At 43.5% G+C, this 22,499-nt stretch overlaps 6 protein-coding genes across 6 annotated transcripts; 2 read left to right on the top strand and 4 right to left on the bottom strand.

The window, feature by feature from the left end:
* Positions 1–613: 613 nt before the first annotated feature.
* On the bottom strand, positions 614–3,383 carry MELLADRAFT_88503 (uncharacterized protein; the record flags this gene model as incomplete). Its single annotated transcript, XM_007411791.1, has 14 exons — positions 614–883; positions 1,013–1,173; positions 1,264–1,425; positions 1,544–1,551; positions 1,662–1,953; positions 2,031–2,149; positions 2,293–2,299; positions 2,414–2,558; positions 2,640–2,645; positions 2,742–2,767; positions 2,872–2,940; positions 3,035–3,065; positions 3,136–3,199; positions 3,328–3,383. 14 exons carry the CDS (start codon positions 3,381–3,383, stop codon positions 614–616), a joined length of 1,416 nt encoding a protein of 471 aa, XP_007411853.1.
* A 3,991-nt stretch (positions 3,384–7,374) lies between these two features.
* On the top strand, positions 7,375–8,625 carry MELLADRAFT_88502 (uncharacterized protein; the record flags this gene model as incomplete). Its single annotated transcript, XM_007411899.1, has 6 exons — positions 7,375–7,693; positions 7,770–7,835; positions 7,907–8,161; positions 8,218–8,325; positions 8,413–8,430; positions 8,555–8,625. The coding sequence occupies 6 exons, from the start codon at positions 7,375–7,377 to the stop codon at positions 8,623–8,625; spliced, it is 837 nt and encodes a 278-aa protein (XP_007411961.1).
* A 162-nt stretch (positions 8,626–8,787) lies between these two features.
* MELLADRAFT_108093 (uncharacterized protein) lies at positions 8,788–9,781 on the bottom strand (the record flags this gene model as incomplete). The annotated part of the gene is made up of 5 exons (XM_007411790.1): positions 8,788–8,889; positions 9,097–9,185; positions 9,245–9,460; positions 9,524–9,559; positions 9,622–9,781. The coding sequence occupies 5 exons, from the start codon at positions 9,779–9,781 to the stop codon at positions 8,788–8,790; spliced, it is 603 nt and encodes a 200-aa protein (XP_007411852.1).
* Positions 9,782–10,159: 378 nt separating this feature from the next.
* On the bottom strand, positions 10,160–13,334 carry MELLADRAFT_52939 (uncharacterized protein; the record flags this gene model as incomplete). The annotated part of the gene is made up of 2 exons (XM_007411789.1): positions 10,160–10,290; positions 13,199–13,334. 2 exons carry the CDS (start codon positions 13,332–13,334, stop codon positions 10,160–10,162), a joined length of 267 nt encoding a protein of 88 aa, XP_007411851.1.
* A 506-nt stretch (positions 13,335–13,840) lies between these two features.
* MELLADRAFT_64573 (uncharacterized protein) lies at positions 13,841–14,537 on the bottom strand (the record flags this gene model as incomplete). Its single annotated transcript, XM_007411788.1, has 4 exons — positions 13,841–13,843; positions 13,872–14,281; positions 14,353–14,424; positions 14,486–14,537. 4 exons carry the CDS (start codon positions 14,535–14,537, stop codon positions 13,841–13,843), a joined length of 537 nt encoding a protein of 178 aa, XP_007411850.1.
* A 1,418-nt stretch (positions 14,538–15,955) lies between these two features.
* Positions 15,956–18,224, top strand: MELLADRAFT_64572 (uncharacterized protein; the record flags this gene model as incomplete). Its single annotated transcript, XM_007411900.1, has 5 exons — positions 15,956–15,979; positions 16,039–16,381; positions 17,259–17,291; positions 17,701–17,802; positions 17,875–18,224. The coding sequence occupies 5 exons, from the start codon at positions 15,956–15,958 to the stop codon at positions 18,222–18,224; spliced, it is 852 nt and encodes a 283-aa protein (XP_007411962.1).
* Positions 18,225–22,499: the final 4,275 nt, after the last annotated feature.

Genomic DNA, 22,499 nt, shown 5'->3' with positions numbered 1-22,499 from the left:
TCAGCAATTGACTTGACACAAACTCAGTTACACCCAATATTGAGAGCTTCCTTTGTGCGTTGAATAACTTAACACCATCTTTGATGCATGCATTACAGTTAGATCACTTCTAAAAAGAGATAGCAAGAGCTTCATTGTATCATTCCTATAGGTCAACCAGGCAATAAACATTGACCTTTTCCCAGATGGGAGAATAACGGTACTCAAAGTTGTGTATACTTTGCCGTGCATAGTTTTTTTGTGTTTTTTCACAACTACAAACAACTTGGAAAAAGTATGTTTCTTGATTGAAGCTCAAGGATATGTACTTTTAAGCCAAAAACATAGTTTTCCCTGGTTGTGTGAAGTTGTGAAAAAAGAAAAGAAAACTATGCACAGCAAAGTATACACAACTTTGAGTACTGTAAATGTCTAGATAGACAATTCCACTTACCTATCTAAGTATCAACTAACATCTTAAAAAAACTGTATAAGAAAGATATCAAACACTTGCTTGCAAAGAAAGAAGTCCTAAGATATCATCTACAAATTTATGAACCTAATATAAAATAACTATAAGCATCATGCACATGTGATAAAAACTATACAAAAAAATCATCATTCAAATCTTGCACTAAATCGTAAATCTGAAACCAGGATCTCGATCACCAATAGGCGCTTTAGTCTTACCATCTTTAACTAATTGATCATATTTAGCCAAATTATGATCCCTTTTATGTTGAGATCTAGCTTGATTTTCTGTCCAACAATAAATCGAATTCACAAAGAACATAACCCAAGCAAGTACCATAAATCCCAAGGCAATCGAATGTCCTTTTTTATACTTTGGTGCTTGTTCATGTGTATAAATGAATGTGGCTACAAATCCTCCACAGTTTGAGATCTGATTAATGATTGATGAGAGCGTGGTCAAGGACAGGAAAGTTTGGAATGATGGTGAAAATAAGTCAGAATTCACATGATGTGTAGTTGAGTTGCAGAAAAAATGATTGGAAATTAGAATTGATCTGACCATCAAGTGTAATGCTGTGACTGTGCTCCTTTTAGTCATCCCTGCTACATTGTTGGGAAGGATGCAAAGAACGGAAGGTACAGAAGGATATATACCCGCAGCCATCAAAAAAACACCCGCATATCGCGCATGATTGGAATCTATGGTGATACAGATAATATCTGCAAGATTGGTGCGAGATGAAAAGACAACATCAAATCAGCTAAATTTTCATGAAGCTAAAGCTTGGAGTGGGCAAGCAAACTACTCACATCCTAACATCGCGATGGGAGTCAGAAATAGGATGACAGGAGCTCTAGATTGTAACCGATCACCTATGAAGGCTACGATCACCACCAATACAGATGCCGGTAGGTATGGGAAGGAAGAGAAGAGTTGAGCATTCAGGCCTGAATATCCCATGCCCAATACGACTGTTTGATGATTGAGACGAAGGGAGTTGAGCGAGATACGCAAAGCAAGAAGGAAGATAAAGTCAAATCCAGATGAGCAATTCAAAAAAAGAAATACGAAATGTATGCAGAGACTGACTGGTAGGTCTATATCGATTAAAAAATTCCACAAGTGCGTATTAGAATTTAGAATGTGAAAAGTCTCATTTGTCAAGAGAGGCTTGGGTGGGACAACGCTCGAATAATTTGGGACTCACAAGAACAAGGCGAAAGAGTATAGACAAACCAATATGCCTAAGTAACCAATTCCCGTGATCCAAACTTGAGGTTCCTTAAAACCTCGAATCACTTCATACATTTCAAACTCTTCGTCGATCGACTGATGTTTCTTATTCTCGTCCATCTTATCTTCCTCTGACTTTCTTTTCTCTTGAGAATCTGTCGCGTACTCCGGACTATCCGATTGGAGATTTGAATCAGTTTGATGCACAATGCCTTTTTGATCGAAGCTGTTTGTTGGAGTCTTCCAATGATAATCTAATCTTTTGACTGCCAGGACAAATCAAAAAAGTCACAATCAGCTTGAACATGAAGTATACAAAGATAGCTGAGGATAACTAGCCTACCCGCAAAGTGACGTTCTTCTGGAGTGAGGAAGGAAGCAGTGGCGAGATCTTTGGGCATATAATAAACTGCAAATATCGCGACCAAGACGGTGCCAATGCCTTCCCAAATAAATATCCATCTGTTTTTGCATGATAAAATGAGTGATGGCGTTAAAAATCAATTGTCAGCTCGTAATTCGATAGTGAAGATGTCCATGAATATATGCAAGACGGCATAACTTTATAGACTCGGCTCGAACTATCAAAGAACGCTAAAACTTACTGCCACCCTGTTAAGATAGACGTGATCAAATTTCAAACAGAAAAGAGGTCCACGAAATGGCATTCATATTATATATTTGACGGCAGAATGACATGCAAAAACATTGAGCTGAACGACAGACCTTTGAGACCGCGAACCCCGTCCATCCGTTCGATTCCGTAAGCTAAGAGACCTCCGAAAGCCCCACTAAGAGATGCAAATGCAAAGAACACTCCTACTCGAAGCTGAAGTTCATTTCGTTTATACATAGTTGAGAGATACATCACCTGTGCGATAAAGGAGTAATGTGAGAAGGATTGCGGCGCTGACAAGAAATGTTTTCAATCTAGGGGCAAATTCATACATACCATTCCCTGATTTTTGTATACGCGCAGAAGCGAGGATTCGTTAATTTATAGGAAGCTATTCCTTCTTCTGATGAGCTAATTGCAAAATGCTTAGAGACCTACAGGCAAGAGCCCACCTTCAAACAAGCCTGTAGCAACAAACCAGCAAACAAAATGAAAGTTGTAAACGTCAATAAGTATGTGCGCCTCATACTTAGGTGTCCGTTGAGTGGACAGAGAATGTGCCTCATACCTAAGAAAAACCGACAAGCAATGAGGGACGAATAATTTTTCATAAACGCCATGAGGATAGTGATAACGCCTACAGGTCATCAAGATAGAAGCCTCATTATTGGCTACATCTCTCACAGAACATTCCTTGAGGCTTCCTCCAGGGGATCAAAGACATCACATACCCCAACTCGCAACCAAGAACGGAAGCCATAGCTATCAAGAGTACAAAACAATCCGTAGCTCAGCAGTCGAATGACAAGAAGAAGGAGTTTTAAAAACTGACCTTTGCGCCCACTCGCTTCAGTAGATAATTAGAAGGAAGTTCAGAAGCGATATACGAGGTGTAGCTTTTGGATGATCGAATCAAAACCCAATCAAATCGAGAAGCAAGAAAAAGATATCAGAGGGGTACCAAAGTCTATGTTGCGAACAAATCATATCGGATATCAGGACACTATGTAACCAGAGTACTTACAAGACCGCCAGTCCGATATTATATTGTAAGCCTACCAGTCCCAAGCTCTCAGCCATTCCACCGGCCTATGAAATATCTTGTAAGAGAACTGTGGTCATTTTTACTGCATGATAGACTGACATTTGCATTCCCAACGTTTGTTCGGTCAACTAGGGTGATGGTAAAGTGATTTTCAAAAAGGATTGTGCATTTTGGGAAGGCCAAGGAATGAGGTTCCGGTCCAACATCAAACGTAATGGTCTTTAGAAGATTTGCTTGCTATGTCAAGACTTACGGAAGCAAGCCAGCCATAATAGTGAAAGGCCTATGATAAAACATCAAGAACAGATCAGTGTTTTTTTAGATGATTGCGAGAAGTGGAGATAAGAAATGATGTACCTGGGAGGACATGTAAGTCGACTTTCTTGACTATAGACCTACGAGTAGATTCATGTAATGGATGTTCCTGTGATAAATGAGAAGAGAAAGGTTTATTCAGTTGAGAAGTTGATGAAGCAAGTACTGAAAAGAGAAGATATCACAAACTGGGTCGTAGATTGAAACGGTTTTCATGTTCAAGGAAGTCATTCTTTATTTTGAGTTCTGTTGGTTAGCTTTGTATCAACTAAAGCTTGAAGGTCAACAAAAAGCTAATTTGAATTTTCCAGATAAGACTCAAATCGACAAACTTTCATGACTCTTTCTCTCTCTCTCTCCGTCTCTCTTTGAAAGTTTTCAAATTTACGTATCACTCCCAATGAATTCATTCACAGGAGATCCATGGTGAGATATCAATTGACAAATCCGGCTTGATCTCCTGAGCCTACAACGTTGCTCGAGGTGAACTGGTTTGTGGATTTGACATAAATCCCGCGGAGCACTTCAAGCCATGTCCAACCGTTTCTCAACCCGTTTCAAAGTGGCGATGAAGTTATGGCATGCATGTGATTCGGTACAACGAGTAGTTTGTAAGAAGGGAGATGAAGGATGAACCCGGAGGGATATTACTCCGGCGGCGTCTGTGACCTTGACCCTGACTGATTACAGCCGTTGTAAGATCTAATGGCATTTTTTTGAGACAATAAGAGCATCTCCAATGCTACCGAAGCTGAATGACTAAAACTTACGTTTATGTCAAAAACGTAAGGTGTACAGGTGTTATTCGGCAAAACCACATCCAACGCCGAGTCCAAGTTCGCACACAGAAGCTTGTGTGCGAACGTGTTTTTTGTGAAATGACACATTCCCAGGCTCAGAGCATCTCCAACGGTCCTGAATCGCCAAAAGGCATACAGGCTCGTCTGAAAACATACAGTAGGCTGTATTTTTTCATATAAAAGGATTCCCTCCACCGCGCACTTGATGCAGGGACTTCCAAGGTCGTGCTCCTGCCAAAAACGCCAAAAGCGCACGAGACCAACCTTTTGAAGGTTTGATTGGTCTCTCATTGACTGTGAACACATCCTGTGGAAAGTGGTGATACGATAAACACCACCTGTGTTGTCACCTCAATGAATACTACGAACCTCTTTGATTGAAAGAGGTGATGAGGTAGCCTCTTTCATCCTTTGATTATTGATTGAGCCACGTGGTGATTGATCTCACCACGGTCTCGCTTAATTATGACAATACATATAAGGGATTCCATTTATCACAACGGCGTCCTTTCTTCCTCATACTCATCCTGTCCCATATATTTTCCTTTGCCTTCCTTCTAGTTGTCTATAATTTTTTACTTCATTAACCTCAATATTCAGTATGAATAACGGAATCATTACCCCAAACTTCTTAGCTCAATACGCTGTGTGCGCTGGCCTTCAAAGAGAGTTCATCGTCGCTTTGGCCAATCACTCCCCTGATTTGCAGGCGTATCTCTACGTTTCCCATATACCACGGGGTCCTGGTGGGTCTTGTCCAGGCAGATCCCAAAACCTGCCTGGGGATGCGGTCCAGGGCAATATTGGCTTGATGAGAGACTATTTCGATGTGACGCCGGTGTATAGCGAACTATTGTTTCGGAGGCGGTTTAGAATGAGTCGCCGACTCTTTTGCCGTATCGCCCAGAAGCTAGGAGAGCAGGACCCGTATTTCACCCAAAGAAGGGACTGTACAGGTATGCCTCTCGCTCTTTCAGGTGGTTAATTTTTGTTTCGTGATCTTTTATATTGAAATTGCTTCGTTTGTTTGAACCAACCGCAGGGAAACTTGGTTTATCGCCGTACCAGAAGTGTGCCGCCGCCCTACGTCAACTTGCGTATGGAACATCTGCTGATGCTCAAGACAAATATCTTCGAATTGGGGAATCAACCGCCATAGAGTCTCTTAAGAGATTTTGCTTCGGTGTCATTCAGGCTTACAAGGCTCAGTATCAACGCAGCCCTTCTCCTGACGATGTCGAAAGAATCCTGGCCGTCAATGCTGAACGTGGGTTTCCTGGTATGCTTGGTTCCCTTGATTGCATGCATTGGGAGTGGACGAACTGCCCCAAAGCGTTGCAAGGACACTATACTGGTAAAGAGGGGACTCCGTCGTTGGTTCTCGAGGTTGTGGCCACCCAAGATCTCTGGATCTGGCACTCTTTCTTCGGCCTACCTGGCAGTTTGAACGACATCAATGTTCTCGACCGGTCACACCTTTTCCAAGATCTATCTTTAGGCAACGCGCCTCCCTGCGAGTTCACGGTCAACGGAAAAGTATACAAAACTGCTTATTACCTTACCGACGGCATCTATCCAGACTGGTCAACATTAATTAAGACGTTCAGTAGTCCTCAAGATGAGAAACCAAAGGTGTGTCCGACATCTCATTAATGTGTGGTCTAAATCGAGTTTTTTTCGAAGGCTAACTAAGCCTCTAATTTAGCTGTTCTCTCAAGTGCAGGAAGCCGTTCGCAAAGATGTAGAACGTGCTTTCGGTGTGCTTCAAGCTCGTTTTGCCATCATCAAAGGCCCCTGTAGGATGTGGCAGCCGGCGCATCTGGAGCTCATCATGAATTGCTGCATAATTTTGCACAATATGATTGTAGAAGATCAGCGTGATGAACCACGAGGGGCAAACGATGTTCATATATTCGTTCCCCCCCCTGTGCCACCCGTCCGTCTACCACGAACTTACGTCCGTTTCAAAGAAGGACGGACTGCCTTCCGTAACCCTCAAGCGCACCACAATTTACGCGATGACCTTGTTGAACACCTATGGAACGTATTTAGAGCTGAAGAAGACTGATTGGGCCCGTGTTTACATTGCACAATCTTCTAACTTTTAACCATTACGTTCTCAAATAGTCATCTATTCCCTTCCTTTTGTTCCGTGTCAACAATATATGTTACTTTCATCCTCTAACTCCCGTGTTTTCCATCTCGCATTTCTTGTTTTGTGCTAATGATGTGAGTTTTCAATGTACAAACTTTGACGATGTTTTTCCTCTACGTCTTTTCAATCTCGTGGTTTTTGATTTGTTGCCTTGTGGATATTGATTGATGTGTGTTTTCATTGTACAAAGTTTGATAACGCGATATCTTACTTTCCCCTCCTCCTCATTTCATTTTTCCATGCCGCTTATTTGGTGTTGATATTGATTTGTTTTTTTTTTTGATCGACCTTTTCTCCTCTTGTTATGGATGATTTTGATTTGTTTATATATTATTTTCAATGTACCAATCTTATATACATACGTTTTATCATTCTAGGCATGTGGCAGTTTGAGCGGGAAGCCCTCTAGCCAGGTTACTTCAGAACATCAAAGTCTGAGTTCGACAGCGTAACAAATAATCATTTTTGTACACATGAGTCACAAGAGACACAGGATATATTATGATTTTACGATACGATATCATAATGATGGATATCTTAACCAAACGCGTATTTCGACGTGATTGGAGGTCACTTATCGTCTTATAAGTAGTTCTTCATCTCCTCGTTCTTCGTTTGATTTATTCCATGCTTCCCCTTCAACATCACTTCTTTCCTCTACTTCTTTCCTCTTATTTATTTTACTGCTTTCTCTTTCAATCCTTCTTATTTATTACCTCTTCCTTATTCCCTCTTACATTACATTACATATTAATCATGATGCATCTTCGTCCCAGGTGGTGGGAGCACCCCACCCCCCAAGAGCTCGAATTTTTTCGCAACCTTGATCCTTGCTCGAAATCAGAAATCTTCAGATGGGACATTAACGAGAAATCTCACCCATGCATCCGTGCCGGATTGGACCAGTGCCTCGACTGTGCCGAGTTTGGTCACAGACGGCCATGTATCAGCGAGAAACCGTTTCCTCGCGCGCCGCCGTTTCAAGATTGGCGCCGTTCGATCAACGGCAAGACCTACACCAAGGGCATGTTGCGCATGACTAAGGAACAACTAGCCGCTCTGGCAGCCAAAGAGGGTATGTACTTCGCTCTAATATGATATTACAAAATAACTTGAGGACTGATCATCAAGTTATTAATTTATTGACCCAGCGATTGAAGCTGATTTCAACCTGTCTTCCGATGATATCGACCTCCTTGACTCCATCGAGGCAGCCGGTAAGGCTTTCGTGAAAGTCTCCAATCTTCATTCCTCTCTTCACAAATTTTGACCTGATGTGTGATTGCAGCTACGTCGAGCCAAATACAACCCACTCAAAGCACTGTTGTGATTGCTACGTCGAGCCCAACACAAGGTCCCACTCAAAGCACTGTTGCGACTCACGAGTCGACCATCATTGACTTATGTTCGCAAACAACAACTGTTGCGACTACTGTTGCGACTACTGTTGCGACTCACAAGTCGGCCATCATTGACTTATCTCAAACCACTACTGTTGCGAGTCACGAGTTGGCCATCGAGGTAACTTGGAATGAAGGCACTCGTAAGTATCTGTCGCATTGATACTATTATAATCATACTGATCAAATAAATTGTTAGCCGAAGCGAACATTCAAGAACATGCGAGCATTCATGAAAATGTCGATGAAGATGAACACGTGGAGGTCATCACGGCCACGTTGCCCAATCGCAACACCGGAATCCATCGTGAGTCTATCGGACTTTCATCTCACGATATATTATATACATCTTGATATTTATTGATGTTACTGTGTTTAATTTAATGATTTCCAGGTGGAATACGCGCCCAAAGTGAGCCGGTGGGATTCAAATATTAACTTTATCTAAGATTGTCACCTATTATTATATTTCAAAATCGAATTTGTATGTTTTTTGTGGCTTTGTGATTCTCTTGCACACCTATAAATCTTGTAAGACGGAGGTGGCAATATCCCTATATACACACGCGGTGTTTCAGAAGATGAGGACGAATTAAACACGACATAAATTTCTCGTTATCAATATCCAAATATCGTACACCATTTTATATACAAGAAAAAAAACATGTTGTAAATGAACCGTATCAGATGTTGCGCTAACAAAGAGTGAGAAATAGAAAGAGAAACACATCGTAAAGATATCTCCGTGGAACAAACAACATGCTGACGGCTAACGTGCTGCACCTCGTACACGCATTTGAAGCCATAACCATTTGGCTTCGTGATCAAAGTCATTAACAAACTCGGAGCCTAAACCTCCATCTCGTAATAACTGAGCTGCAGCCTGCTTATCACCTGGTCTTTGCAGGTAAGGGCCATGGTAGCTGTAAACCTGATAGAGTGCCTCGCGAAGAACGCGAAAATCTTCTCTTCGCTTGTCTTGAACAACCTTGATAATGCGGCGCATTGCTTGCCGTTGTTCGCGCTTGCGATTATATTCATTGAGGCGTTCCATCTCTCGTTGGGCTCGAGGACTGACAGTGAGATCGATTACAACGGGTGATCTTTCTCTCTCCACAAGAGGGCTATTGGGGCCTCCTTGCGGGGTGGGACTGGGGGTCCTCGCCGCTGTTTCATTCAATTTCATTAGCTGGGAACTGAAATGAATCACGACGTCCTTCACTTACCTTGATATTCCGGAGCAACTACATTGACTACATTAGGACGTAGTCGTGGGTCAATGATGTCGGGATCATCTCTAAGATCTGCGGCAACACGAATACGTTCTTCTCTACGATCCGCCGCGGCAGCACGAAGACGTTCACGTTCGGCGTAACGAGTACGAGCTTCGATAAATCCACGCGGTGAGAAGGCTATACCGTAACTGGTGCCAATCCAGGTTACTGTGTTAAAAGGCACATTGTTAATCAAGTGTTTGTGCGGGGTTATTCAAAACATTTACATACTTTCACCACGGACATTATCCGCTGCAGTCCAATTGACTGATATAAACAGGGAAGAAGAATCAACATAGCTTTTGATAACGGGAATTAGCAAAACTTACCTTCAGGTGATGGCGACCTAGGGGTTGATTGCATCATACACAAGGGCGTTGATTGCATCATACACAAGGGCAGAATTTTGGAGGAGGAATTACCGGTGTCTGGGGTTGATTGCATCTGCGAATTAACTTTGCATGAAGATGAGCTACTGGTCGAAGGCATGACTTCAGCGAAAGAATGAGGATGGCGGTATGTTTCGTTGGAAAAATAAGTTTGCAAGATACACAATGAAGAACGTATGAACAGGAATAAAATATATACTAGGTAATAGTTAGAGCGTATTGATCGATAGAATGGAATCAAACAACTATGAATGAATGACAGAAAAATATAAAAGAGAGGCCCATTATATATGAACCAAGAGACTCGCTGCGGAAGAATGAAATCACATAGGTCGCCGACCACAACGGCGCAGAACACACCCAAAAGCAAATAAGGACAAAGCACACAAGCTGCGAATAATGAAATTACAAAAGAAGACATAGATCATTTCATAAGTAACACATCTACATCCATGATGTCATCCATCCGTAACAGCAATCAGACACCTCGTGCAGCTTCGTGCTTCCCATTGATCATGTCCTTTGCGGCCTCAATGCCATCTCGGGATCTCTCGTCTAGTTTGGTAGTATCTATCATAAGTACCGAAAGCTCCACCATGCGTTCGAGTGCTGAGGTTGCCCGTAAGGCCTGCACCCGGCCCGCTCTTCGCCGGGCGGCCCGCCAGGCGGGCCGGGCCGGGGCAAGCCCGAAAAGCCTCAAAAAGGTGTTTAGCCCGAGAGCGATTTGCGCTAAGGCCCGTCGACGGGCTGGCCCGGGCCCGGCCCGGGCCAGAAATGAGTCAAAGGAGCCATTTTTTTGTTTTTTTCAGCACAATTCTTGTATATTTCAGGCTGAGAGAGAAGAAAAGACAAGAAAACAAATGAGAAATGAGTCAAAGGAGCCCTGAATCTTTTTTTTCAGCACAATTCATGTATATTAAGCAAACAAAGGTAAAAAAAATTTAAGGCGTTTTTGATTGTTTGATGGAGTTGAAAGATAGAAGAAAAAAATCAAGCGTTTTTTTTGTAAGAGTGAAATAAAGACAAGTTGTCCCAGCTTTTGAGGCAAATCGATGCCTCAAAATTCAATGGATCCATAGTAGCCCGTTCATCTGTCCAGACTCTCCCACCAGCAGAGAATGATCGTTCAGAGGGTGTAGAGGTAGCAGGAATAGACAAGTATGCCAAAGCCATACGAGCAAGAGTAGGAAATTCACCGGCGTGAAGACCCCAATATTCTAAAGGATTAACACTTTTGTCGGCGCGTCCACTGGATAAGTACATATCAACTTCTTCTTCAACAGTAAGATTTTTTTTACGAGTGATGAAACGACGTGGCCCATCTTCTTCGGGTTCTGATTCAGCATTATCAACATTTTCTGGTTGTCCTTGATGAAAAGTTGCAACCTCCCTGGTAAATTTGGTTCGCAGTTCCTCTCGGTCATACAGGCCAGCCATCTCAATCGTTAAAGTCGACAGTTCAAGGAGTTTACTTCGGGGATCAAGGACGTTCGCAAATAGATAAACGGGTTTTTGGAGCGCTGATTGATGGTATTGTTGGAGCTTGATTCTCATCGGTCCTATGGCTACTCGAAGGGGTTCGTTTGCATTGCCTTGCCAGGCCTGTCGAGCACGAGAAATTGTTAAGAAGATGTGTAAGTGATTTTCAATACTTATGGAAAATGTTTGGAAACATACCTTGTCCAACTTTTCTAAAATCCATTGATAGACTGGTGCGGCATCGGCAGTTGTTGGGTATTGGGAACCTGATAGTATCTTTGTAGCGGTGTTAAGCGGTGCGAGAAATTCTACAAGATGGGCGACCAAATCCCATTCACTTTCGTTAAGTGAAAACTTTGCATATTCTCGATCATTTTTGGTGCGATAATCGATTGCAGCCTTGAGTCGATAATATCTCTCATGAGCTTCACAATCAGAGTTCCAGCGTGTGTCGACCCGTCTGATAAGTCGAACGTGATCCTTTTCTGGGAGCATACCCTTAACAAGGAGCATAAAAGACTCCACACGTTGTGGAGATGCCTCGACATAGTTGGTAAAGCCAATCAGGCGAGTTAGAGCACTCGAGATTCGTTTGGTGTCTTGATGTAGCCAAGCAGCGAGCGCAGGAGGTAATGAAGGGTTTTTGTTGCCTAGTTTCTCGGAGAACACATGAAGTCCTGCTTTAGCGACGAGGTTAATGACATGCGCGATACATCCAAGGAGGTGTTTGTCAGCGTGGAATTGTGGGACTACTTCTTCAATTTTTCTTCCCATGACAGAGTTGTTAGACGCGTTATCAGCAGTGATGCAAAAGAGTTTATTGATTAAATCGTAAGTCTTCAACGTTTCGAGTAAGTGTTCACCACGATTTTCCCCAGTATGAGGACCGTCGATCAACTTCATTCCGATGATAGCCTCGGACAACTTGAAGTCTTTCAATATCCAATGAGCTGTGACTCCAAGAATCGATTTGTTGTGTTGACTCCATCCATCGCAAGTGAAATTGACGTGAGTAACATCCTTGAGGTGATGAGTAAGCAAGCGTCGACCTTTGATAAACTGAGCCTTGAGGGTATCGGTAAAGGTAGTATGACCAAAGAAGTAAGGCTTGATGTTCGGATTGACTAGCATAAACACATTACGTAGATCCTCAGATTCGACTAAGGAGAAAGGAAGCTCTTCATTGACAATGAGGCGTAAGATAGCGGACCGGAAGGATGAATTTGAGAGCTTCTCACTCTTTTGAAGTAGAAAAGAAGAAGCAGGGAATGAGACAAGAATTAAAAGTATCTACTAAGGTTTGAAGTACTTACTGGCGCAATCCGACCAGTTGTGAGGAACTTGTTCATGTCAACTGCTCCTTTTTCGACGTGCGATTCTTCATCCAGGCCGTGCTTGAGCAGGTGTCGACTCATTGATTTTGTACTTTGAGACGCATCAACTTTATAACTCTTGCCACACGCCTTTTCAGGCTCGAGTTGGTAGGTGCAAATGGTCCTCTTCTTGTCTTTGTTGGTGATCGGATCGACAACGGTTTGAGTCTTAAAATATCTCCACACCCACGATGTCTTGCTGCCGGATCTAGAGTTGATTCGATTAGTTAGGTTGGGGCGAGTGGGGCTGGTTGATCGTACGTTGACACTGATACGCGGATGTGAGGTATCGGAATCTGCGTCAGATAGCACAATTGTCGCTTGCGATCCCGAAGTGGTTTCTTTTGGTGAGGAGAGACGAGCTTGCTTGGTTTTCGAGCGGGGTAGAGGGCTGGTGTTTTTCTTCTTTTTCGATGTCATTTTAACTATAATTGATATGATATCCCGATAAAGTGTATAATACAATTGAGATAATAGAGCGGTGATACTCTCCCTCGCCCTGAAAAAAGGAAAAATGTATTATTATTCCTTTTTTTTTCGAGAAAAAAAAAATCAACAAAAATACCGGGCCGCCCGAGGCCCGCCCGATCTTCCCGCGGGCAACATACGGGCCGGGAAAAGCCTGGCCGGGCCGGGCCGGGTGCAGGCCTTAGTTGCCCGTTCACCCTGTTCTGCTATTCTCTCAGTAACACGGAGCTGAGAGGCCTGATTCGCCAAGATCTGGGGTTGGGTTTCCTCATTGGCGTTGGGCTTAGCGATGCGATTGCGTTTAGCCTTCTTGTTGCCATCGGGTCGATCCATTGTAGGTAGACCTAAACTGTCAAGGTTAGTTGACGAAGAGGAGGAAGACATGAGCTTGTGGGGAATGGCGAAATCGTGATCGACTCCAGATTCTGGACAATGCTCGATTACAGTGGAGTTAGATTTCCACTTAGGAGAACTCTTGAGTATCTCGAAACAAGTAACAAATTTGAATCCAGTGCCAATGTCCGTCTGGTACAAGTCCAAAGCATCCACAAATTGATCGCGAGGTGTTTTTCCGCTCTCTCGAAGCATTTGAACCTGTTGAAGGCATCCAGCGAACTTGGCCATTGCATGATTCAAAGAACCCCAGCGAGATTCCAGTGACTTGAGGGTACGTCGAGATTCTTCTGGAACTCTGCTGTTGAAATCGTCTGTGACCTTTTTCCAGAAATGGCTGCCCTTCTGATCAGTTCCAGTAATGGCGTCTTCGGATACATTAAGCCAGGATCGGCAGAGTTGTTCTAAAGCCGACGTCTTGAACGTAGGACCGCGACCGCCGGCGCTTACTTTAGTGGTTGGAGAAGTTAGTGATACTGAATCATCACGTTCAGGATGTGCACGCTTTGATAGGGTTGATAGCTGCGTATTGGTGGGTAATGGGGCGGTAGATTGCGTCGGGAAAGGCGTAAAATCATCATTTGAGGAATAAACCAAGCCACGAAGGTGATTACTATAGTGGGTACGTGGGTCGATGTACTGTGAAGGAGGGGGAGTATCATATGCATCACGAGATGATGCCAAGGAGCCTCGGCGGTTGGCCTGATCACTGCCGGAATGAGAAGGTAAAAGATCATTACGCCTGTATGGTAAGGACCCTTTGCGGTTGGACTGTTCGGGAGTGAGAGACTCTTCACGCCCGTAAGGTGGATGATTTGGATGTTGTGGAACATTGGAATGAGGTGAACTTCCTAAGTGAAGACCTCGGACTTGGGAAGATAGACCTCCTAAAATGTATACATTAATTACATAGTTAGACAACTGATATCCTCCTTGTTAAAAAGCCTATATTACTCACCACTACCTGGTGCTCGCAAATTCAAGTTGTCTGAGTATTGATATACAGAAGAATCACGATGTCCCCTCCGTGCTGGAGTAAGCAAAGTCAGCAAGCGTTGGAAACATATTGGACCACTCAAGATTGAACTCACTGTTATCTGAGTTATCATGGCCGTGTGGACTTGATGTGTAAGATGAATGCATGAAAAAACAGTAATGGAAACGGAAATAGTAATGGTTACGGAAGGTTTTATGACGCTTAATCAAGGAATCAAGACTGCAGCAAACTACCGCAATTGGGCGCGAAAAGCAATTTATCGTAAGATTACAAATACGATACGAGATATATATAAAGCAGGACGGTTAAAACAAAATGAACATGAAAGAAAATGATTGAGAAATTGAAAGATATTGAGAGAAGGTCTGATGTTCCAATGATGATAGCAGTTTAATAGGTATTGATGGCGCGGCACTACAGGTACGGCGTATGGGTGCTCACATTCAAAATTCAAAGCATATCTAATATTTATCTTTTCACCGCGGAATACGCACTGGGGTGTTTAAAACAACCTCAAAACGCTGATAATGAAGAATGCGCGATTGATCTTTCATTGTACAGTACAAATGATCAATGATCCACTTGATGATGTGTGTCTTTCGGCGGTTAATATGGTTATCATTAGACAAACGTGGTATCATGATGTCCAAAAGATGCCAAATACAGTGCGCCGCATCTTTTGCGGGATCCTCTCATATATGGCGGTCGTGACATGGGATACCCCGTATTCCTCAAAACAATAATCACACGCGTGGCCAGATGTGAGAAGGTTGGCGACCGGTGGAGGGTCGTTTTTTGACCTGACCCTGTAAACGTAACATACAGCTTACGTATCGTTACGTTTACAGGGTGCCGTTGGAGATGCTCTCAGGTCAGCAAATTTGCTGACCTGGCCGAATAATCTGAAACCTGGTATCCCAACGGGTTTTTACCTAACGATGACTAAATAATGATCATCCGTCCAATCATATACGTATATGATACGATTCACCTCCTACTTCATTCTTTATCTCTACAAGGAGGTGCTTGATCACAACGATCGAGCACCACCAATCCTCTCTCTTGATGGTGCGCTCCTGAGAACCACAAGCTCAGTAGGTGTGAGTTCATGGATCTATATCACGGCAACCAATGGCTCTGGCCTCCACACACAACTGGTATCCTTCCTAATAAATAGCGAGCTTGTTGTTGTGGTTTGGTTGTTTGTCTCTGTGTCATCCTTGCTCAAATACATATCTCCACTACTACATACACACACACATACCCTTTGCCAATCCAAATCAAAGTTTTACAACTTCTTTTGTTACATATTCCATCCTCTGCTCCAAAATCGATTTGATTTGCTCTTTGTCTTCCAACTCCTCAAACGTACACCTCCTCATCGCTCAATCATGCAACATACCTTCTCACGTGGTAGCGTAGTTTCAAACTCAGGCCAAAGTATGTATGGCTTATCCTCTCCACACAATGTATTTCTTTATTATATGCTAACATTCGACCTCTCACCGTTCGGAAGGGGACATGAGTGTTAGTCCCCGCCGAAGCTTTCAGGCTCCATTCCACAATGTACCTCAAGCAGCTCACAACAGTAAGTCTGTTTCATATGGTTTTGACTTGGACTTGAACATGATCGTGAAATTAACCTAGCTGATGTTGAACAAACCTCCAACGTCTATATCATTCGAAAACGTAGGGATTCGAAGTTTGATGATCGGTCTAACTGTGGGACGGCACGTCCTATCTGGCACCCAGGCTCAGCAAAACCACGCGGCGTATCGCAACGGCCGTGAGGAATCTTTGGGGGGTAACCATTCTGAGTACAGCAATAATCTCAACCGCCAACCAACCCGGTCACCATCTGTTTCCAAAGATTTTGTGGGCTGGCCTTACGCAGGTGCCCTGGTTTCGACTCCGGCTCTTTCCATCGGTTCAACCTCCTCTTCGCCTTCCATGCGCTTCACTCCTCTAACTCCTACGATGACGCAACCTGGTGCGTCTGCACTCAATCACCGAAGTTCGTCTGTGTCGTCTGTGGCGCCCTCGTCTCCCTCCGACCCCAAAGTCAGCGGTCGACGCGGTGCCAACTTTGATGAAGAATCTCTCAACCAACTTTGCGTTTCCTGGCTACACGTTTCCCAGTGCGCCCTAACTGGTAACAACCAACAGTCGAATGTCTTCTGGGGTAAAATAACGAAACATTTCAATGCCAACCTTGGCGAAGCAAATGCTCGTACTCAAAAGTCGGTCATGGCGCAATGGAGTGCATTGAATCGCTGCTCGCTGGTTGTGTCAAACAAATCAAGAGGCTTAAAGAGTCCGGTAAATCTGCTGAGGATCAAATCATCGATGCTCTTGCTCTTTACAAGTCCGATACGAAATCCGTTTTCAAAGATATGTCGAGCTACAATATTGTCAAGTACGCACTGAAATGGCAACAGAATCCTTTCTACCTCGAGCACTGTGGACATTCAAAAGCTAAAGTTGAAGACTCCTACTCTGATATGGACTTGGGAACTGATGTGGACAACCTGCCTCGAATGGAACGTCCGATTGGGACGAAGCAAGCCAAACAAGGCAAACGAGCCCGATCGACTTTGGCCGAAGAGGTCATGCCTCAGCTGCTCAAAAATTTGAATACGGTGGCTTCTGCGACCAAGGACATAGCCGCCCAAGGTCGAGACGCCCAGAACACGCTGCAGTCCATACTTGAGTTCACTATTCTCACTGCTGATACCAGTGGTCTTGATGAGGTTACACGTGCTGAGATTGAAGCGAGGCGTGGTCGCATCATTGGTCAGGCTCGTGCGCTCCGAGAGGCAGAGGACTTGTAGTTGTGTTTATATAACGTTGTTGCTACGTTTCTTTAGCATTTTACATGACTGTTAATGAAATTGTTGAACGTGTGTTTTCCCTTTGCGAATTATTGTTTGTCGTTGATATTAAGTTCTATACTCTCTTTCTAAATAAATGTTGTTATGGTCACTCTCACTCATGTTTTTACAAATTCTTTACTTTCTTTGATTGCAATTTTTCTTGTTTTGTCGCTTGGTTCATCCGCGGTCGAAATCAAATCGAACTGGCCCAAATGACCTGTTCACATCGCAGCAAGGCTTGCTGCGATTGGTAGTGTGCAAGACGCGTGCTCGCGTGGTCTCATACGCGCTGGTTTGGTATAAAGTCGCACTAATTCTCCACTGCACCTCCTCCTCATTCCCCGTAATCCCCAGAGTGTTTTATATCCTACACACATAACCTCATACTAGTCTTGTCCCAATTTTCATTACAAAAATATTGATTACCACGACACAGTCTTACTCTTACTCATTCACTATTATAATTTACAAATTATGGCACGTGTATGTGACGATGTTGCTTTATGGGGTGTCAGAGCTGCGGGAAATCACGACGAAGGTATGTGTGATTTCCCATCTTTGGTATTCCTTACTAACTCTGGTGCACGGCTGACCACATCACTTCGACCAGATTGTATCATATGTTATGACTACGCTCATCACGTCAGCCAATCAGCACTACGCCGCCAAATGCGACTTCAAGAGGCCAATCGCCAAATGGAATTGGAGAAGGCCAAACGCATCTTAAGATTGCGTAATCAAAGCAAGCGTCGCAGTCAATTCCGGGTCTTGCGCGAAGCGCTGTACCTTCTCACCACATACGAAGGGCCCTACTTACAAAACCCCGGTGACAAGAAACGGGCAGCCTTATTTATACGCAAAAATAATCTTGCTCCCCTGATTACCGCAGATTTTGCGATTGGGGAAGAGAAGTGGGAGTGGATGGACCGACGTGTGGCCAGTCGTATCTACATTATGTAGTCATGTTGCTTCTTTAGTGTTTTTGTTTGCTCTTTATCTGTCTATTGGGTCAACAAACGGTGCGCTCCAAATGTATATAGCCAATGACCGTTTATATTTCACAGGAGCGAGTTGTAAAGAGCAAAAACAATGGTTCAAGAACAAGACGAGATAGAGAGAATGAGAGATTACGCGCGTAAAGAAATATCACCACCTCTCAACAAAGACTCAAAAAGAATGAATGAAGAAAGGTAAAATAACAACACTATCATCTCACAACTGATCAAAACAACATACATATCAGATAAAAGCATTCTGAACATATTTCTAGTTAGACTCAGCATCGGAATCATCATCAAGGACTCTGTGGTTCCAAATATGCTCGATGAGGTCATTGCGGAGCGCTAAGTGAGCATCTAGAGAACGGAACGCTTCGCGACGGCGCAAGTAACCGGCATTAAGTCCTGGTGGACGCTGGAGAGGTGGAGGTGGCAATAAATCCTCATCGTCCAAATCAGAAACCCGAGCATCCCCTTGATCCTCTATGACCATGTTATGCAAAATGATGCAAGCATTCATGATTAGGGCGAGGGATGAGGGTTGCCACATTCGCGCTGCACCAGTGACAATGTGAAAACAAGCTTGTAACACCCCAAAAGCGCGTTCAACATCCTTGCGAACCGATTCTTGACGTTTGGCAAATAACTTGAAGCCAAACGAGTAGAAGTGAAATAAAGTCAGTACCCCAATGATAGAACCAAAGTACACCAGATAAAACTGCTTACCGCCAATTTAGGAGTGGAAGGGGCGCTAAAGGTTTGTATCAATGTAGACCATTTTGGATAGATACCATCGGCGAGATAATAGCCCGTGGTGTACTGACTTCCATTGACCTCAAAGTTAACGGCCGGAGCAACACCTAGTGATAATTCATCGAAGAGATTTGATCGCTCCAAAACGTTGATATCGTTTAAAGACCCAGGTAAACCAAAAAAAGAGTGCCAGATCCAGAGGTTTTGAGTCGCCACCGCCTCGAGAACAAGAGTTGGAGAACCAGAACGGCCAGCGTAATGACCTTGCAGAGCTCTGGGGCAATTATTCCATTCCCAATGCATGCAGTCGAGTGAGCCGAGCATACCAGGGAATCCTCTCGCAGCATTTTTGGCGGTGATTTTATTGATGTCATCGGCGGTGGGTTTTCTTTGATAGTGAGGACTGAACAATTGGATGATGCCACTGCAGAAACGAAGGAGACAATCAATGGCGGTGGATTCCCCGATTCGCAAGTACTCATCTTGTTGATCGGCGGAAGTACCATATGCAAGCTGACAAACGGTGGCAGTACACTTCTGGTACGGAGAAATTCCTGCTTTACCTAGTGGGTGGTTGGTAAACGTCAGCACTACTGAACCGGCAGATCAGCACTGAACTGAACAGGCAGAGCAAAACCAAAGGGACCTACCAACAGCATCACTGCGCTGGGTAAAGTAGACATCATGTTCGCCAAGAGTTTCCACGATTCGAACAAACAATCGACGGCTCATTCTGAAACGACGACGGAAAAGGCCTTCGCCATAGACAGGAGTGGGACCAAAATAATCCTTCATGAGCCTGGCATGGCCCTCCTCAGCATTGAGAAGTAAGTTGGGGGAACGGCTGGGGCGAGATCCACCTGGACCCTTCGATTCTTCTAATGACAACACCAAACTCAGCATATCTGAGTTATAGGTGGATAGCGGCGAGAAAACTTGAGCACGAAGCGAAGAAGCAACCTGGTATTGAGCGAGAAACTCTACTACGTTGACAGTCATTGTGATAGCAAATAAAGGCAATGGGCAAGGGAACTTCAATGTACTATATACGGGAAAAATTAATAGAATAGGATACACAGGAAGGTAGGATAGGAAGGGTGAGTTGAAGTCCAATCAAAGGTTGAATATATATCTTTCAACGACCTTGAATCCGCGCTCAAATAACACAGCTCGGCTATCTTTTGATCCCGATGGCGGATCTGAGCTAGTTCATTATGCGCTCTATGTACCCATGGATCTTCAGAAGAAGGGCTACCTTGATAAGTGATCGAGCGTGCTATATGCGCGGCCTATCGAACACAAAACGGTGAGGGAGGCATGAACGAGGTTGTACGTAGTTGATTGGTCACGTTTGGGTAATTTTGGATGTGGATGACGAGGGTTGAACCTCAAAATGACCCTATGGGGAATTCAGAAATAAGTACAGCTACGCGCTGCAGGGCGCTGTCAGCTGAAAAAAAATACAGCTGTCCAGCCGAGGAAAAATATGCTCTGTACAAGTTTTCGGATTCGGGAACATTGGAGATGCTCTAAGGCGGTTCAAGAAGAGATTTGCAAACACCCTGCACGCAGGTTGGCGATCAGGTATTTTAAGGATGGACAGTCCTTAAAATTTGTGTTTGCAAAGTGACGAACACCTCTAATTTAAGTTTTAAGACCTGGGAATTCCAGGGACAACATTTCTAAAAGCGCCATGGTCATTTTTTTTCTTCAATCCAACAGTTTTTTTTTGTCTTTGCTATTTTTTTTGGTTTTTTTTGGAAAAAATCAAGGCTTCTTGCTGTTCATGAAGAAACAAGATTCTGGTCCATCCCCAGATCTCATCAAACCGGATTCCTACGTTCCCTCACAAGATTTCAACTTCTTCTTGGTTTGGTACCCTTCTTAACCGCCGAATCAGATCGGGATCGATTTCGAAGGGAACATGCCAACTTGGAATGCGAGAAACAGATTATGGAAGACGTACCTGGCTGGGAGGCTGGCAAGAGCGTTTATAACTCAAATTCAGTGCTCAACTCACCTCACATCTTTCTTCATAATCGGATCGTTGACTTATCTTGTTCTCATCTCATTTGCTTTGATCGGATGGATTGTGCTACTTAGAAATTATGTACCCAAAACTATCGTGCCCATGTAAAGATGCCGACATTCTGCTTAGTAACATGGCTCAGTCAAACATAGCCTTGATGTAAGCAGTGTACACACCATAGACAACACTTGAGATCGAGCTCATTCCGAGGTTTATGCATTTAATTACTTCGAGCATAAGTTTGAAGACAATCTATATGAAAATCTGTTGGGCAGGACACAAGATTGAATGACAAAGAAATAGTAGATGAACAGACTCAGACTAATCATGTTGGAGATATAACAAGTGCCAAACCTCCAGGAAACGTTGATTGATAGTGAACATGATTCTATGACTCCTTGACCATCAAGACATACAAAACCAACAAGAGACTATCTTCTAGCATACGGACAATTATCATTCTTCCAAACCGCTCCAGCACCAGTCCTAATCTGGTGCGAGGTCTCCTACAAAGAGTCTAAAATGAGCTGTTTGATAATGGGAGAGAAAATGACAAAGGTAGATGAGCAAAAGGGATCGCTTGTAGGAATGAAGAGGGAAAGCCCGAGTGAAGGTTTATGAATGTATGAAAGTGAAACTCAACCAGGATCCCACTCCATCAAAGTTTGATCTTCCCAAGTTTCTCCACCTGCTTTACCAATCACTGTAGTTCTAGCCTTTCCCTTATTAGCCTTTTGAACGATATGCGGATTCTGAACCGCATCAGGAGTATAGATAGATTGTTGAGCCGCTACGTTTGCATCAAAACTTGGATCGACATTCGAACCAGAAGCACTGGCACCTAAAACTGCTGAAGAAGTTGGATCGTAGTAATTAGACGACGTATGAAGGTTTGGAGCTGATGAATCAGTTTGTTGAGGTACAGCAGCATAAGATGCTTGATAAGCTTGTAACTAGGATGGAGGATAGTGGTTGTAACCCTGTCCATGCGTGAAAGCCGAGGGTGTCGACGTGACCGCAGGAGTTTGGCCAGACCAAGAAAAGCATAAACCAAAGTGATCCGCCCCGCGTCCGTTTTCGATGAGGGGCTTGATGTGTGTTTGGACCCTCCTTGTTCAAATGATGTTGTTAATGAAAGAGAAGAAAAAAATCCAAAAAAAAATTTGGACAAAAAACCGTTACATCCAGGAACAACTAATGTTTGGAAAAAAGACAAATCGTAATTTTTTTTGCTCAAATGTTCCTGATTCTTTGGAAAGCTTTATAAATTTTAAGACAATTCATGAGATCGCAAAACAGTGAACCACCTCTAAAGGTGGTTCACCAACTTAAAATTTTACTTATAATTTAAGGCTCCCAAAACTGATTTAAAATTTTAAAAAAGGCTGTAAAAGCCCTTCTTGAACCGCCCTAATGTGTCATTGCCGGATTAAATTAAGACGTCCAAAACTCGAA

Source organism: Melampsora larici-populina (assembly GCF_000204055.1).
Source record: "Melampsora larici-populina 98AG31 unplaced genomic scaffold MELLAscaffold_27, whole genome shotgun sequence".
Taxonomy (NCBI): Eukaryota; Fungi; Basidiomycota; class Pucciniomycetes; order Pucciniales; family Melampsoraceae; genus Melampsora; species Melampsora laricis-populina.
The sequence above is the reverse complement of the archived record's forward strand: the minus strand, read 5'-3'. Positions and strand labels throughout refer to the sequence as shown.